The 17684-nt window shown below is 52.0% G+C and overlaps 1 protein-coding gene across 1 annotated transcript in view; it reads left to right on the top strand.

The window, feature by feature from the left end:
• The first annotated feature begins 1149 nt into the window (after window positions 1-1149).
• The window catches only part of CD9 (CD9 molecule), a 32381-nt gene continuing 15846 nt past the window's right edge, over window positions 1150-17684 (top strand). Inside the window, exon 1 of the mRNA XM_058559005.1 lies at window positions 1150-1316. Within this exon, the coding sequence (XP_058414988.1) occupies window positions 1251-1316 (66 nt within the window). The 5' untranslated portion in view covers window positions 1150-1250. The remainder of the gene's footprint in view (window positions 1317-17684) is intronic.

Below are 17684 nucleotides of genomic sequence, written 5' to 3'. Positions count from 1 at the left end.
CTAACACCTGTGCCCATCTTCCTCGACTTTATATGGGACGCTGCCACAGCATGGCTGGACAAGCGGTGCGTCAGTGCGCACCAGGGATTCAAACCCGGGAATCCCGGGCAGGGCCGCCGCAGTGGAGCGTGTGCACTTAACCGCTGCGCGACCGGGCGGCCCCTATTGATATTTTCTGATGTTTCATAACGAGTAGGTTTTGCTTTTGTAATAACGACACTAAATGAAATTTCATTTTGAAAAAAATACAGAGAGGTTTTGGGACTTCAAAAGAAGAAGAAATCTCCTCATCCTTTGGTGTGAAACAGGAAAGGAATGTTTAAGGAGCCACAGAACTTCCGCAAGTGAAGAGGGGAGGGCCAGCAGGCCAGAGGGCACACGGCACATGCCACATGCCCCGCTGGGCTGTGCAGAGATCTCTTCCCCTTTCCGGGCATCTAAACCACAAGTCCGGGAGGCACTCTCGGACTGCCCGACCCTCGGCGTATTTTACTCCGTGATCAGTATCTGAGAATTACTCCCATAAGCCTCCCACCTATCTTCCCACCCGGACCGCACGCCTCTAATTCCTCCTACTCCCTATGATGTGCCAAATAAGAGTGTACTCGATGAGCGAGGGTTTGCAAGGAGCTGTCCCAAGGAGAAATAAAGCCAGACAGCTTCCCTTCAAATGGAGGCCAAAGCAAGAAGAGCCCTCATTCTGCAGGCCGCAGCCCTGGGTACAGGACGACCCCGGCGACCCAGGGAAGGTCTCCCGCAGTAGAGGGCTCGGGCAGAAAGCGCAGAATCAACAAGGCGACAACCGGAAGGGCGAGGCCTCCATATAACTCCTAGGTAAAAGCAGCAGGGGTGGCGGTCTGGAAAGACCCCAGGACGGTGGGGAGGATGGCGGGAAGGAGGGTACGGCCAACTGGGTGGGGAGAGGGCTGAGCGGAGGGCAGAAGGGGTAAGAAGGAAGGGTGGGCTCGGGGGCAGGGGTCTGGGGCCTGAGTCCCCGGGAACCTGGCTGGGGCGGGGCGCGGGCCGGGGCGGGGCAGGTGGGGCCGTAGGCGGGGTCGGCGGGGGCGGGTCCACGGCACATGCGCGCCGCTGCCGGCCGCGCGCCCTAAGGAGTGGCACTTTTTAAAAGTGCAGCCCGGAGGCCAGCCTGCAGCCGCCAGCACCTCCTGTCCGAATCCCGGTCCCGCCCGTCCCTGCCGCGCGCGCCCCCGTCCCGCACTAGTCCGGCCCCGACCAGTCCAGCCCGCACCATGCCGGTCAAAGGAGGCACCAAGTGCATCAAATACCTACTCTTCGGGTTTAACTTCGTTTTCTGGGTGAGTGAGCGCGACTGCCGCGCGCTCCTCTCCGGGGCCACCTGTTCGCCCTGGGGACCCCGTGCGCGGTCGGGGGCCCGGGTAACTGGCACTGCTCGAGCCGGGTAGACTCGGGCGGGAGGAGAATGGGCACTGCGGCCGCCAGCTGGCTCCTCGGCCAGGGCCGGGGCGGGCGAGGCGGGCACCTTCTCAGGAGCCTCTTTCGAAGCCGAGTGGGCAGGGGGCCACGGGGGCCTGGTGAGCTCGAGTCTGGGGACAGGTCCCGGGCCTCTCCTTCACCGAGGGTTTGGGATGGGGTTTGTGGCCACTCCCACCCCAAACCCCTCCGAATGCAGCAGGGGAAGGCGCCAGGGAGAAGGGAGCACCCCTGTTCTGGGAACTCAAGGTCCCGGCAAGGAGGACTGGGGTGGGCAGGGCAGACTGTGAGCGGGGTGGGGGTCTCACAAGTGGCAGGGCCGCGAGGAGGGAAGGATGCGGGCGCGCCAAGGGACTTCGGTGGGGTGGGGCAGGGAGAGCTCAGCTAAGACCTGCTGGCACTTCTGCACTGGAGAGGAAGCGGCGGGCCGGCCGCGGGGTCAGAACCTCGGGACCCAGCCCCTGAGTGAGAGTCGGGGACCCATCTCCACCCTTGAGGAGGAACCTTCAGGCCCGCATTCTCTCAGACTTTGCTTCTGAGTCGCTGTGAGAAAGTGGGAGCTCCCTCGAAACTACCTGAAAGACTAGCTTGTCTTGATTTTTTTTCAGGGGCGATAAGTATCTGAACTGGAGAGAACTCCGGGAGAGCTGGGGAGAAGAGGGGCGGGTGCCCACTGGGGCCTTTTGGGGGATGAGTCCTGTGTTTCTCCATTTCCCTGGGGAGATCAGGTGCCTGCCCCAGGGCCTCCGGCCTCACCCCCTCCCCGCCAGCCCACCCAGCAGCAAGGCCGGGCCACAGAGAGGACGGTCACCTGGAGAGGACACCAGGCCAGGGAGCTCCAGGACTCCTGCTGCTGGCCACGCTCAGCCTCTCTGCAAATGGGGAGCCTGAGGAGGGCAGCAGGAAAGGGGAGTGTCCCCTCCACACCTCCCCTGGGGTGGTTAGGGGACCTTTGTGTCCTGGTTCTGAGGGCCACGTCCCCTGCACACAGATAGACAGTATTTGCCTCTCCGCAGTCGAGAAGGAGCTGGGAAAGGCAGCCCCTGTGCCACTCTCAAGAGAGGTGGCTGTAGGAACAGGGGCATGCCACCAGAGGCTTGTAACAAAAAAATGTACTTATTCGTCTGGGAGCTGGTCACTGGGGTCCCCACAGACCTCGGGGCAAATCTCCTGATTTAATCCTCTCTCTGGAGCTGACGGAGTAAGAAACTGACCTCTCCTTGCAAGAGTTAACCACACCCAACACATGCTCTGGTGAGAATGGTACGCAGGTGTGCCCCGCCCAACCTTGGCCTGCTTTAGGGAGACCCTCCTGGTGTTCCCAGCAGCCCCAGCCAGCGAGCTGCCAGGCTGCGCTTCCTCCTCACCAGCCCCCGGCAGCGCAACAGAAAAGAATGTCGGAGGGTGGGCTGGCCCCGCCCTCCCCACCCGTCCTTTAGGGAGTTTTCCTCTCCCCTCCCAGCAGTCTCTCCCCTGCCAGTCTGTTGCTTAGTGCTCAGCTATGTGCCTCGGCTGCATCAGGGTTTGGGGCTGCAGGGAAGCACAGACTACCAGCCTGATGGGAGGCTCCCACGGCCACGCCGGTGTCTGCTCAGTCTCTTACCATCTCCAACCTGCCACCCCACCCGGATTCGAGCTTCCCCTGCCTGGGCTGGGTGCTAGGTGACCAGCTATGAAATGGAAATGACTCACTCTGGGGATGTTTGGGTGTAGAGTTAGGAATGACTCTAGAGATCATCCAGTCCAGCCCTCTTCTTCACAGTGAGGAAGCAGAACCAGAGAGGGGGTGACTTGCCCAGGATCACAGAGACCGAGCCAATGCTACAGCCCCTGGCCCCTTGCTTTAGTCCTGTCCTCTTCCATCTCCATCATGAAACCAACAAGGGTCCTGGTAATGGGCTGGTGTAGGGGGGTAAGCAGTAGCTACGTTTTCCTGAATTAATTATTGTTCAGTAGTTCTGGATTAAGGTCCCTGTAGAGATGAAGCCCTCTAGAGCTAGAGGATGGAATAAAGAAATATCATCATCTGTTTGTGCAGCATTTTACAGTCTGCAGAGTCCTTTTCCAAGTCCCATGATAGAACCAGAGCAAGAAGCATTATCCTAATTTTACTGATGACCAGGAAACTAGTCCCCAGAGAGGTTAAGTGACTTATCCAGGGTCCTGGGGCAGGATAGCATCAGAAGTAAGTTTGAAGGCAGGTCTGTTTGGCTTCAAGTCCAGCGCACTTTCCATCACAACCTGCTGCCGTGCCCAGCTGGGCGGGAAAGGAAGAAGAGTGAGAACAATCTCAAAAAATATCTTTTAAGGGAATCTATGATCTAAGGGAACTACTTGGACTGTTATGAAGTCACCACTTCCCTTTCTCTCTTGAGACCAGGAATTTATAAACTTGGCACTTGGGACCTGATATGGGCCTTGAAAACCAGGAGTTGTGAGTCTGGGGGCCACTAGCACCTCATGAGCAGAGGATGCTGAGAAGGGTGGTCTAGCAGGGATCCAGAGAGAGGAAGCCCACCTCAGTGGCAGTGAGACGATCAGGGTGGCTTGGGGATGGGGCGTACCTCTTCCCTGGCCCCCACTCTCGTCCCTGTGGGACCCTGAGTGTCGGCTGAGCCTGCACTGCCTGCCCTCCCCAAGCAGGGCCTCTGATGCCCACAGCAAACCAGCAACTGGTCTGCTCTTCCAACACCCCGGAACCCTGACTTCCCAGCTCTGATTCAGTTGTTTGTGCCTTTCCTTCAGACCTTCTGCTTACCCACCCCCAAAAAGGGTTGAGAGGGAAAACATCTTCCTGATGTCCGAGTTGTAGAGTCTCAGGCTGTGAAGTGGGGAACCGGTGCTAGGGCCAGGTCAGGAACGTGTCTATCCTCTACCCCCTTCCTCTCAGATCCTAGGCCTGCATTGAGGGCCAAGTTCCTACCCCCACCTCCCTATGCCCCTTTGCTCCCTGCCTCTCACCCCTCACGCTCCCTCACTGATGGAAATAGCAGGGGATTTCTCTTTCCCAAGAAATGGTGCCTCCTGGACCTAATGGAGGCTTCAGGGAAACGTGGGCAGAGACCTGGACTGGAAATTCAGAGACCTGATGTTAGGTTTCACACCAGCTCTGTCCCCAGCTCACTTTGAAACCTTGGGCAGGTCACTTTTGTTCTCATCTGTAAAACCAATGGATTGAAGCAAATGGTCTCAAAAGCTCCCTTCTGCTCAGTCTACGAAACTAGCCCTACCCCCACTGCCTACAGCGATGGGACCTCCCCACACAACCCACAATAAGAGCCAGGAAATAGAAATGTGCAGTGGGTACTGAGGCTTGTCCTCAGAGGTTGGCATCATTTGACCTTTACCTCTGGGGTCTGCTTCTTGCGTCACTTTCCTCTTAACCTCACAGTTCCCTCTACTCACCCAGAGTGAGGTCTCTGTTTGGGGGTTCTCTTTTTTCATCACCCTCAGCCATTTGGGGTAGTACGGCCCAATGGTCAGAGCACCAGCTCCGGATTCGATTTCCCCATCACTAAATGGAGCTGGTGTCCGCCCCGTGGGCTGCTGTGAGGGTGAATGAGAGAAAGGATGGGATGCACTTAGCACAGTAGCCTAGTACTAGGTGCGGAGTTAACTGTCCAGCTGGTGCTGCTGTTATTCACCAGTTGGAAGTAGATCGGTGAGGATGGTGGGAGCTCTTCCCTAAGAAGGGTGGAAGTCTGAACCACAGATGTAGCCAGGAGCACACCCCGAATCCTCACATGCTGCTCCCTTGTCCTTCTCTTCCTGCTGTACTGCCAGCCTCCTTCCACCCCGCCTCTGCCTTCCCACATCAGGACACTGGCTCCATTTCATGTGTGGCTACAAGTTTGACTGTGGGGCGTCTCCACTTCCGAAAATAAAACTACACGGCAAAGAAACCCTAAGACCTCAGGATTCTGGGTCTGGGCAGAGTATGGACTGGGGCGGGGGCGGGGGGGAGGGGGGGCCAAAGCCCCTCCCACGCAGCCTGCTGCTTCAGCCAGAAGCTGTTTGCCTTCACCGTGGCGCTGAGCGGGCAGCTGGGCTGTTGTGTAAAATGGCTCCCCACCTTTGGCCACCGGACAGCCAGAGCGTTGGGAAGGCCGGCTGTGTTTGTGCTGAAGCTGGCAGGTCTGCGGAGAGGTGAGGCGAGGCCAGGTGTCTGCATCTGCTAAGGAAAATAGGACTTCTCCCTGCCCACAACGTTCATGGCTTCTCCCCTGCTCTTCTCTGCAGTGGTTGTGGACAACAAAGATCTGACTCCTGATCTGGGGGAGGGAAAGGGTTCCTCTACACACACACACACACTCTACCCTTTCTTTTCACGGCACCATTCCAAACCATCCCCTTTTGGACCTGCTTTGTTAAGTGGCCCTATGGAACGCCATCCTCGCCAGAGCTCTTTCTCTGCTAAATGAGTCTTCTGTGGCCTCGGATCTCGCAAATCAGTGTTCTCACATCTTCGTTTTGTGTCAGATGTGAATCTTCCTTCTTAACACACAGAGCTGGGTGTGCCGTGTTTGATTTGTCTGTTTTCCTGTTTGATTCCATTTTATAAGGAGGCATGGCTTTTGGAATCAGCCGCACAGTTTGGAACTTAATAATACACCTTGGACTTACAGAAGCACCTTTTCTTCTAAAGAACGCAAACTTGGACTGTCTCTCCTGGGTGTGTCTGGCTGTGAGGGTAAGGGACCTGAGGTCACGGTCACCGTGGCTTCTGTGGTCCTTTTGCCTCCTTGGTGGCTGCATGTTCTAGATAAACCTATGTCGAGTTGGGGAGAGGAGAGTGGAGAAGTTTCAGGAAGCTGCATATGTATGTTCTGTGTTCCTCCCTCGCCCAGGTTGGGGTCAGTGGGACTTTATTTGGACCCGCCACAGGTCTTCTCAACCAAGGCGTTGCAGAAAAACGGTCTTTACCTCTTTTACATACAGAAGAGCAATAATCTCATTGTTTCGGGGTGTGTTCTCCACTACCCCAAGGTATCCTTTGCAGCTGGAGGAATTCAGGAGACCAAAGGGCTAATCTTAACAATACATTTTTTTAATTTATGTTTGTGAAGTCTGACTGCCGATCACTTGCCTGTTTCATCCTATGGAAAAAGTCATGCTGGTCCAGGGACATTTTCCTTTTCCAACAAGTGATGGCATGCAGCTGTGGAAAACAGCGTCCTGTCTCCAGATGAAATAATTTTATAATAATTACCTCCATCCAATAATTCCCCCACCAAAAAAGTACTTAGTTCTGGATAGTTTTTAAGTACTGTATGCTCTGATCCTCGACTTGTGGATCTTAACCTTTCTAGGGAATCCCATGAAATCTATGGGACCTGCCTCCAGAAACATGTTATGCCCATTTTTTTGCTTTTTTTCTGGAGGCGCATGGACCTCACATTATAAATACCCCATGTTGGTTTTTGTCTCTTGGTTTCCAGGCAACCCATGCTCTTGTCTTGAATCCCGTGTTTCTCCATGAGAAGCCGGTTGCCCCACCACTCCCCCGGGACTGCATGGGGGAGTGATGGAAGGCCTTGGAGAAAGGCATTAGGGAACCGAAAGTTCTCGGATCAAGAGCAGCCCCGACTGGAGAGCTGGCCTCCCCGCCTAGCCTTGCTCTGACTCTCAGCTTAATCATTGCCCAAGGAGTGGCTTTGACTCTCCATTAATTTAATGAGTGTTCTGTATTTCTAGTCCACACGAAAAATCCAACTTAATGAGCTTCCAGACAAGTTTTGCTTCTTGGGTTAGGTTTCCCCATAGTTTGGGGATTTGTCTTTGTTCGGGAAGGGCAGATTTCTGTCTTTCCCTCTTCCTCCTTCCCACCAAATGGAGACTAGAACCTTCTCTGGCCTTGCCTCTGAGGGCTTTGGAAGGGGAGAAATGTCTCCTGGGGGTAGTTCGGGGACTTGGACTCCTGAGGAGCGGTATGCGGCCTGGTTAAGTAGCAGGGGAGGATGAAGCCGTCTGACTTGGAGAGGGGCCCAGATTTCTTTGATTCCAGAGAATATTCCTGGATAGAGAGGTTTGGGGACTATTGACTTGGAGAAAAAGTCAATAAGTCTTCCTTGTTCAGTCCTCTTGCCAAGCATTGTACAAGGGAGCAGAAACAATGGCTCTGTAGGAAAGTAACCCTTCAAGGCTTACCCAACGCATATTTAAGGTTCCAGGGAACACCTGTTGGCCCGGCCAGGCCAATGGCCCATGACTTCTCCCTCCCAGGCCCTTGCCTCCAAACTGCTCAGGAGGCAGCTCCTTGCTTTTACTCCCAGTCTGAGCTGCATGTCAGTGTCCGAGTGCAGAAACCACACAAGACATGGCTCAGAGGAGAACATCCTTGACTGGGTTAAAATACGATAAAGTAAATCAGACGGTTTTATTAAATTCAAAACAGATTTCTATAGCATTTTAGTTTAATTTATCTTTAAACCTACATTGATTGGATCAATGGCATAATACATAATGTGCTTGATTTATTAAAGCTTTAAATGAAAAGATCAGCAAAATCATACTTAGTTTGTGGACTCGTTGCTTTTCAAGTCAATAGAAGTTTGGTGTTTTAATTTAAAAGATAGTCTGCTATAGGGGCCGGCCCCATGGCTTAGCAGTTAAGTGCGTGCGCTCCGCTACTGGCAACCCAGGTTCGGATCCCAAGTGCGCACTGACGCACCGCTTCTCTGGCCATGCTGAGGCCGAGTCCCACATACAGCAACTAGCAGGATGTGCAACTATGACATACAACTATCTACTGGGGCTTTGGGGAGAAAAGGAGGGGGAAAAAAAGGAGGAGGATTGGCAATAGATGTTAGCTCACGGCGGGTCTTCCTCAGCAAAAAGAGGAGGATTAGCATGGATGTTAGCTCAGGGCTGATCTTCCTCACACACACAAAAAAAGGTAGTCTGCTGTAGACTGAATGTTTGTGTCTCTCCAGAATTCGTTTGTTAAATCCTAAAGCCCAATGCGATGGTATCTGGAGGTAGAGCCTTTGGGGGTGATTAGGTCATGAGGATGGAACCCTGGTGAATGGGATTAGTGCCCTTATAAGGAGAGGCCCCAGAGAGTACTCCCTTCAACCATGTTAGATTATAGCGAGAAGACAGCCCTCTATGAACCAGAAAGTGAATCCTCACCAGATACCAAATTTGCTGGCACCTTGATCTTGGACCTCCCCTCCTCTAGAACAGTGAGAAAATAAATTTTTGTTGTTTGTAAGCCACCCAGTCTATGGTACTTTGTTATAGCAGCCCAAACAAACTAAGACAGTTATTTAGAGGTTCAAATCAAAAACACCTCTTCCCTTCTAGATGAGCAATTGCAGTGTGCCAATTTGGATGCTCCCCTCACATCAGTGCCCCCTCTGATGGGGGGTAAGCTGCCCTCACCCCTCAGCAGCCCTGCTCCTGGTGCAGAATGTGCACTCCAGAGACGAGAAACCCTTCCCACTAAACTTTTCCTCCTGCTCACCCTCATGCAGTGTCAACACCTTCCTTCTTGTGATGTGGGGCTGTGGATTTCAGTCTGTTAACTGTTATGCTCAAACTTTTTAAAGCTTCCTTTCCACAAGCCTGAGGAAATCTTCCCATACTCTACTTTTCTCCACTCTAATCAAATTATAGCCCTGACTCCCTAAAACAGATAACCCTTAAAAGACCAGGAAACTCATTTCAAATAGAAATTAGATTCTCTTTCAGTGCGGGGGTGGGGAGGAGCCTTAGTATGGGAAGCTGGCATCATCCTTGTGTCACAGGTGCCTCTCAGGACCCCGTGCCCTTTGCTGGCAGGATGGTGCTGTGGGGACAGGGCAGAGGCTCTGGTCCCACCTTGGGCCATTCCTATAGGGGCTTCAGGGACAGTGGCCACTTGATGGGCCACGGCCCCGTCTGTGCACCTGGTGGCCAGCGGGCAGCTGCAGCAGTAGCGAAGCTTGGGTGAGAAGAAAACACGCCACGTTACTCTGGAGAGTGTGCTTCCCAGAGCATGCTTGTGTCCATGCTGGACTTCTGGCCGGTAGGGCAAGGGCGTGGCAAAGCCTCAGGCCAGAGGCCAGCGAGAGGAAGTGCAGGCTCCCTCTAGACTGTCCACCTGCGGCTCCCCCAGAGCGAGGCCAGGCTCAGATGGCACCTGCAGGCCAGGGGGCATTCCAGGTGCCTTCCTGTTGTGAGAGGGTAGGCCCTCTGCTCTTGCAGATGGGCTCTCTCAGGGCCTATAAGGACAGAAGATGCCACTTTTGAAATGGATCAAACATGGCTAGAAGGGAGAAAGGACAAAAGGGAAAAATTCTAGCTGTGAAATAAAAGAAATGGATCAAAAAGACAAACAGTTTAACAAATGATTGAGAATTTGGGCTTTGAGTCAAAGTGTTCTGATTTCAAGTTCTAATTCAGCCATTTATTTGCCTGTGGGATCTCAGATAAACTACTTAACTTCTCTGCTTGAATTTTCTCATCTGAAAAATGGCAGTGAATATTACCTACCTGGTGGGTCTATTGTGAAAATTAAACGATTCAGGTGGAGTGCTTCGGGAGGGGTGTGGGCATAGCAAATGTTGGGGTGCTTACTATCTAATAATTAAGAGACCTAAAGTGAAGGCAGGGATCACGGAGAGGGACAGGGCGGGTGATCGTCAGACGCAGCAGTTGGGCAGCCTTGGCTCTTGCTGCCTTGCTGACTTGGTGCTCGAGAGTGTCCCAAGATGGAAGAGGAGGGCTATTCAGCTGAGCAGCGCTGGGTGTGCCTTCTGGCAACACTGTTGATCCACGCACCATAGCATCGCTTGAAAGGTGTAAGAGAGAGTGACATCTCTCAGCACTCAGGGCCGTGCAGGCAAGTGGCAACCAGTCCTACAGATGGAATGAGAGCTAGCTGGTCCACATGGCTAGAGTGTATGAGAGAGAGAGAGAGAGAGAGAGAGAGAGAGAGAGAGAGAGAGAGAGAGAGGGAGAGAGAGAGAGAGAGAGAGAGAGAGTGTGTGTATGTGTAATCGCCAGACATCTTAGTGAGGCATACACAATGGAAAACAAATGTGTGGTATTCTGGAATTTAAAGCAAAACATCCCCCAGAACAATCCCCCACATCAGATGATTTTGGTTAAGATCAGAATGCCTGCTTTCAGCAGAAAACGGATTTATGGGCTGGCTGGTGTGCGCTCCATGTCTGGCAAGCAGGCAATGGAAACTTGACATGAAATTTCTTGTTTAGAAAGAGGTTCCCTTGGGCAGAGGCCCCCCTCCCAATCCCTCAGCCCCGGAGTACTTAACACCAGCACATCGTATTAGCTGAAGCTTTTCCCCTCTCTTAGGCAGAATAAGGGCTCTGGTTTCTAAATGATGCTGACTTTCTCCTTGAAAAGGAAGATTTCTCAACTCTTGAACTTGTTCAGACCGGGTCGCTGCCTAATTTCCATAAAAGTGTGCTGAGAAAAAGCTTACAAGGCCCTTCGTCACCTGCCACACCCCAGATAAGGGACCAAGCTACCTCCCTTCCACCAGGGATGAGACAGGTGTGTGCTGTGCATGTGACAGGAGAGAGCTGGCAGCTGTCATCCCGTACCTGCTCTGTGACCATGGGCAAGTTACTTGACCTCTCTGAGGCGGTTTCCTCATCTCAAACTGGGATGATCGTAACTCCCTCGAAGGGTAGAACAGTCCCACGAGCACTCTTAAGACTCAGGAGGGGCCGCACGGCCTTACAGTAGAACACTCTCTCCTAGTATTCCTCTTCTCCCTGGGAAATCTCGCACCCTTGCTCCTACAGGGAGCATTCCCCTGTTAGCCTGAGGCCAGGCCTGAACTTTCAAACACAATTGCCCAGCAGAGCCAGGCACAGCAAGATGATGGCACCTACAGGCTGTGGCCATTGAGCCCCTTCACCCCTCCACCAAGAGGCCCTGAAGGGCACTAGAATCCCCAGACAGGGAGGCCCAAGGTCAGCGGGCAGGCTGAGCATGTGCTTAGGACACCACAATGCAGGTAAGCCCAAGGAAGCATGGGGAAAGTAAGCAAGCACTTTTTTGAACTTCTGTTAGGATTTTGATTTGTTTTCATATTGAATTATATGGGTGGTGCCATAATCTTCTCAGTGTTTAGGGCAAGAAATGGCCACAAGAGGCAGAGATCTGCTTCCCCAAGGACCTGGCTTCTCAGGGACGGTTGGGTGTTTTCTCGTTGGTGTCAACCCCGCAACGGGCCCCAATGCTGTGAAAGAACAGCATGTAGCCACAGGGGCCCTATGACCCAGGGTTGTTGTTGGGGAATGCAGGTGCCTGAGGGGCGGGGAGAGCAAATTGTTGACTCTCCTCTAGCCCCACTTTCCTTATTTGTGTAATGAAGGTAATAATACAACCCAAGTCTCAGGGCCCTGAGGAGGAATGAGGGGCTATTTCATGGAAAGCTGTTATCGTGATGCCTGGCTCATAGCAAGAGCTCAGATGTTAGCTTCTGCAGCTGTTGCTGTAGTTACTGTTATTACTAACTCTCCTTAGAATTTTTCGGAGATTGAGGTTGTCCTAAACGTTCGCGTTCATCCTTATCTTATTACTTCAGTTCTGTGAAGCCGCAGCATGCGGGATTGCTCAAAGCTGAAATTTTACTAGATTTCATCCCTTTCCGAAGATAAATTAGAGGACTTGTCTTTCCATCTGCCTACAAAACGCCCATTTCAGAGATTTCCCCAGTTTAGGAGAGGTGGGTGAGGAGAGGTACCAGTTTTACACTTTGCTGGAAATGGGCCCGTAAGGATGCCCAGTTGGCAGAGGTTCCTCTGTGGAGTCTAACAGGGAATTCAACAATCGGAATTGAGAGAAGAAATCTAGTCTGCCTGCAAACCAAGAAGGGCAGCCTCAGCACCTCTCCTTCAAGTCACTCCTCATGCTTCCCAAAAGAGGATGGATTCCTCTTTCCTAGAACTTTCTTGACACCTTGAAGCCAGGTCCTAGAAGGGGGCAGAGCCAAAGTCACCATTGCTTCTGTGTGGACACCATGGGAAGAAAAGAGAGGAGGGTAGAGCTGGCCCTGGTGCGTTCTCCCTGGGACTCAATGATGATGGGTTGAGACCAGCACCTCTCCCAGCCTCAACAGAGGGAGAGGGGGAAGGAGAAAGAGAGCACAAACCCAAAGGAGAAGGTAGTGGTGGGTGCCCTCCCTCCTTCTGACCTTCACCTAGGCTGGGGTGATGCCCTGTACCTGAATCACCTACCTATAGCAAAGAGGTTAAGGTTTAGGTCAGAGCATTTTGCCAAATTCAGCATGTGCAGACCACCCTCCTGTCCCCCAAGAAAAGTCCGTAGGGGTTCCCATTCTTCCCATTCACCAGCTGGGCAGAGAAGGAGCACAGTGTATTGGGAAGAGTGTAGCTTTGAGTTGTCTACACGGATCTGGTTCAGTGTGAGCTCTGCCTCTTGCTGGCTGTGTCTTTTTGAGCAAATTACTTAACCTCTCTGAGCCTGTTTCCTCTACAAAATAAGGGTGACAAGAGGATTAAATGTGGTAATGTACACAAACCACCGTTTGTGACTGCCACCGTTATTATATTCCTTATTTTCCTCTCCTTGGTGTATGGAGGTGTTGCTAATGGGCAGCAAGCCTGCCAGAAGTCAAGTCCACTAAAGCTAGGTGGCCTACAATGACACTGACCATCAGCCTCTACATGTATTCTTTAAAAAAAATCTGTTTTTCTAGAATTAGGGTGGTTTGAGGAAGAGTCCACTCTCATACATAATAGCAGCGTGACATAGGCAGAACGCAGGCTGCAGAAATCAGGGGGAAGTTTTTACCAAGAGCACCCGGCTGCAGAGGCTTTGGGAATCATTACGGCTTCTCTGGGAGGAGGGTTCATGAGGCGGAGCCTCTGTGGTGAATGCACATTAGGAAGCCAAATGCAGGTTCTAACTTGAACCATTTACTATGACCTCCCAGGCTCAGTGGGTTTAAGATAGTGTTGTCCAGCCAGTATCTCTCTTTCTTACCTCTTGCTTCCTTCCCTCTTACCTGTCCTGTATCCTCCCCACTAACTGTCACTGTGTACCAGTTCCCGGTGGTCTCTAGGCCTAGTGCCTGCAGGGCATCTGAGCCCACACTCTCCAGATGGGAGTGTAAAGTGGAATGGTGGAGCCTGTGAGCTTCTCTGACACACAGGGAACCCTGAGCCCAGAGAAGGCTCACACGTCTGCTCCCTGGCCCCATGCTCTTCAGCACTACCATTTAGAAAGCTAGTCTCTGGGTTCAGAACCCCCAGAGAGCTTTTCCATGTCCGTCAGTTGTTCGGTGTTTAAATGAAGGCCAATTGCAGTGGTTCTCAAACTTGAGTGAGCATCAGAACCATCTCTGGATGTGGTGAGGCCCCCACCGCACGCAGATCTCTAGCTGAGTAAGTCTAGGATGGGGACTGCGAATTTGCATGCCTACCAAATTCTCAGGTGCTGCTGCTGCTGCTGCAGCTGGTCTGGGGATTACATGTTGAGAACCCCTGGCCTAGAAAAAAGTTTCACGGTGGCCATTGAGGATGTGAGCTCCTATAGATTCAAGCACTGCCCTAAGATGGGAAGCTCGGTGGAAGCCTCGAGAGCAGAAGTTGTCTAGAGGGACTAGGTGACCCCAGGATGATCATAGTCACAGGGGAACTTGATCTCCAGGACTGTGATCTATGGGGCTTTTCAACTCATCTCTACTAAAACTAAAGTTGATAATATGCCCTTGTTGCCATCTTTAAATTCTGCCCTGAACTAACAATTTACTTGTGACCCTCAATGAAAGCAAGTCATGGCCATTTTTTCTGCTGAGTAGAGTGGAGTCTGGTCTCTGTTGTTGTTTTACTGTGTGGTGGGGCTGGATGAGGGAGGCCTCCGAGACCTCTGCTCCTGCCCAAGTGGCTTTACCTTCCAAAGACAACAGCTCAGCCTTTCTTTGGAGAGGCTTAGAAGAGGCCATGAGGACTGGGCTCCTGTTTGTTCTTGCTGGCGGTGCCCAGCCCAGCCTCCTACCGAGTGAATCAGCCCATCCGAGGTTTGGCATTCAGCTGTGAGCCAGCGTTGCTATAGAGATGGGTGAGGCCCCCAGCGCACAGGTCTGGGTGGCCTGACTTGTTTTTAAATGTTGAAGCCCGTGTGAACATAGAGGCCCTTATCTCCACTTCTGAGGCTTTCTTAAAGCATGACTGATATTTTGGGGCCCAGAAAAGCTGGTAGGGGAAACTTGCATCCTCGGTGTTTAGTCTATTGCTGACTTCCTGGGTGCCCTGGGCAACTATGCCTACAGATCTCCCAAGTCCAGTACATTCAACAAAAAAAATCCAGGGCTGATACATATCTTGCTGAAGGAGGAAGTAAAGAGATAAAATCGCTTCTCTCTCTGTTATCTGCTCTTTTAATAACTCCTTTGAAGAGAGCTAATTCGCCCATGGAAGCAGCCTGTGACTCAAGGAAGGACAGAGGCCTCCAGTCTTAGCCCACAGCCTCCTGTTAACCTTCCTTCTCCACTTTGCTTCGGCCATTTCCATCTGATCCTAGGGGAGCTCTGGGAAGCAGTGTGTGGGTGTGATGAAGGTAAATTTATCCATCCTCACCACACAACACTCACACAGACTTTCACAGAAACCAGACCCCAGTGTCCTAGATTGCCCTGCTCCCGCCCAGCCACCTTCTCAGATCGTAAGAGGACACACAGCTGACGTGTGCCGAGCGCCATGAATTGCCCACTGTCGTCTCGTGTCTTTCTCAAGGTTTATGATTATTATTATTTTCCCCACAGAATCTGGCTGGCTCTAGCACTTCACATTATTCAGAGTGTTTCACACGCATCACCTCATTTAATCCTCACCTTCCACCTAGGCCAAAGGCAGGACAGGTATCATACTGTCTTTTCTTAGAAATGAGAATGCTAAGGTTCAGAGAAGCTAAGGCAAGTGCTTGGTGACATATAGCTCCAAGGTGGCATCACCAGAATGAGACCCCAGAGTCCAGGCCCTTCCACTGGTCCAGTCATTCTCAACAGAGATGTGTGATGGAATCCCCTCGGGCCCTTGGAATCCCCTGGGTGGAGCTGAGGCGGAAGCATGTTTAGGATTCCTCCAGGTGACTGACATCCACCCCACGTGGATGGCGCAGGCATGCAAGTGACAGGTGGCAGAGTGGAGGCCTCCTACTCCTTACTCACCATTCTTTTCCATTGTGCCACCTGCCCATCACTGAAAAATTTCACAGCATCTCTTTGACTATAGGCTCACCAAAGTATTCAGATAGCCATTGCTTTTCCAGGACAATGGGAAGTAGGAAAGAAAGCGCTCCCTTCCTCCCCAACCCCATCCTCTCACCACTGCCCTCCTCCAGTGCCTCCCAGAGTGGCAGTGTGACCACCTCAGGTCTGAGGCCAGCCTCAAGAGAAGCCATGCATGGAGAATGATCTGCTTTCTACTTTCTGGGCTTTCTAAGACAGCTGGATGGATAGAGAAAACACAATGAGTAATTTGTCCTTTTAAAAAAATGTGACTAGTCAGGTCGTATTACGGAAGAAAAGGAGACCAAGCCAAGATCACCCAGTTTGTTTGCCATGAGAGGATTATTCTTTGAAGTGGGGTTTGTCCCACAGGCAAACATGCTTCTTTCCACCTGGGGGATGGGATGCAGTGCGACATGCACACGCACACACACACAAACATTGAAACCTCTACAGCCAACCCGTTGCTCTTTTCCTTCTCGTCACCTGCTCATCTTTCTGCAAGCTTACTTCAAGTGTTTCCGTCAGTGGGGCCGCCTGGACTTAAAGACCTCCTCAGGTTCTAACTGGAACCAGTTTTGCAAACTTGGCGTAGGGTCAAGAGGATTTGTGTTCAATCCTTCTTTGGAATTGGAGAGGTTTCCTTTAACTCCAGGTGTGTGTTTCAGTGTAAGGTTTCTGGACCTGCCCTGTAGCAGGATTTGTGGTGTGACTCACTGAAATCTTGATGTTTGCGTGGGTGCTGTTAGCGAGTGTGCGTCAGCAGTGAATGAATGTGGTGAGAGAGGAGACGACCAGGAAACTGCTCACCGTGGGCCTGAGCCTGGGGGGGTACTGAGTTGTCATGTCCCCTGAAACTGGCAGAAGCCTCGGGTGACTGGGGTACCTGTGTGTCCATCCAAGGTTGGAGTATCTAACCGGACTTTTTGAGGGGCGAGGACACCAGTGCATGGACTTTTCATAAACTCTCATTTTCAAAAGACTTTATATGGATTTGCCTCTAAATCTCACTGTGACGTTTCATCACAGGCCCTCGTAGGTCTTTCTCAATATTTTCTCCGGGCAAGAATTATTCTTTGTAGATTCTGACTTTTATTGTGAGATATTAGAAGATGGATCTGGATGAAAAGCCAGATGGGAAAGGAGGCTTGTCCAAGGGGAGAAGACCCAGGAGAGGAAATTCTGGTGGGTTTCAGAGATTCTCTTTCATTGAAGTAATCATTCATTTATTGAATAATTATTTACTAATGACTGTTCTATCCATAGTGTGGATGGGGCAGAGGGGAGCTACCAACTGACTAAGAAATAGCCCTGCCCTCAAGGAGCAGATGCCCTAGTGAGACATGAGATGAGCACACCCACGAGAGGGAGGGAGGATGCTGGCGAGAACAGATGTGGACCTTAGGGATTGCACTTCCTTGGGAGGAGACTGAGGAAACCGTGGGGACGCAGCAGGCCTAGCTAGCCACGACGGCTTCCCAGGAGGAGGGACTTGCATGAGCAGAGGCGGGAGTCCACGAGACTTATTTGGGAAACTTCGAGCGATTCCATCTAAGGAGCAGATGAGGAGGAGGCAGGGTGGACCGGTGTCATGCCACTGAGAGATCACAAAATGTGACAGTGGAGCAAAAGCCCTAAAGGTTGGTGACCAACCTAAGCCATCTGCAGCCTTTCGGAGAAACAGCTGGAGGGCATGAAGGGCAGGAGGCAGGCTGAGAGAGTGGAGCGGTGACCACTTACTTAGTGGTCTTGGAGGTGGGTTAGCTGCAAGCCGGGGTTTTGAAGCACAGAGCAACCAGAAGGAGCAGGGAGGCTGAAGGAAGAGAGGGTTTGTTTTCTGTTTGGTTTTTAGGATAGAGAGACCTGCCCACAGGTGTTGGCACCAAGTGAACCAGTGGCAGACACAGAGAACAGAGGCAGGAAAGAGGTGGATTCATGGAGCAGGTTCTTGAAGGAGACGGGATGCTTTGAAAGAGAGGCCCCATCTTCATATAAATAATAAATAGATATATACACACACACA

The sequence above is a fragment of the Diceros bicornis genome, chromosome 17 (assembly GCF_020826845.1).
Source record: "Diceros bicornis minor isolate mBicDic1 chromosome 17, mDicBic1.mat.cur, whole genome shotgun sequence".
NCBI lineage: Eukaryota > Metazoa > Chordata > Mammalia > Perissodactyla > Rhinocerotidae > Diceros > Diceros bicornis.
Note: the sequence above shows the minus strand (reverse complement) of the source record. Positions and strands in the feature narration are given on the sequence as shown.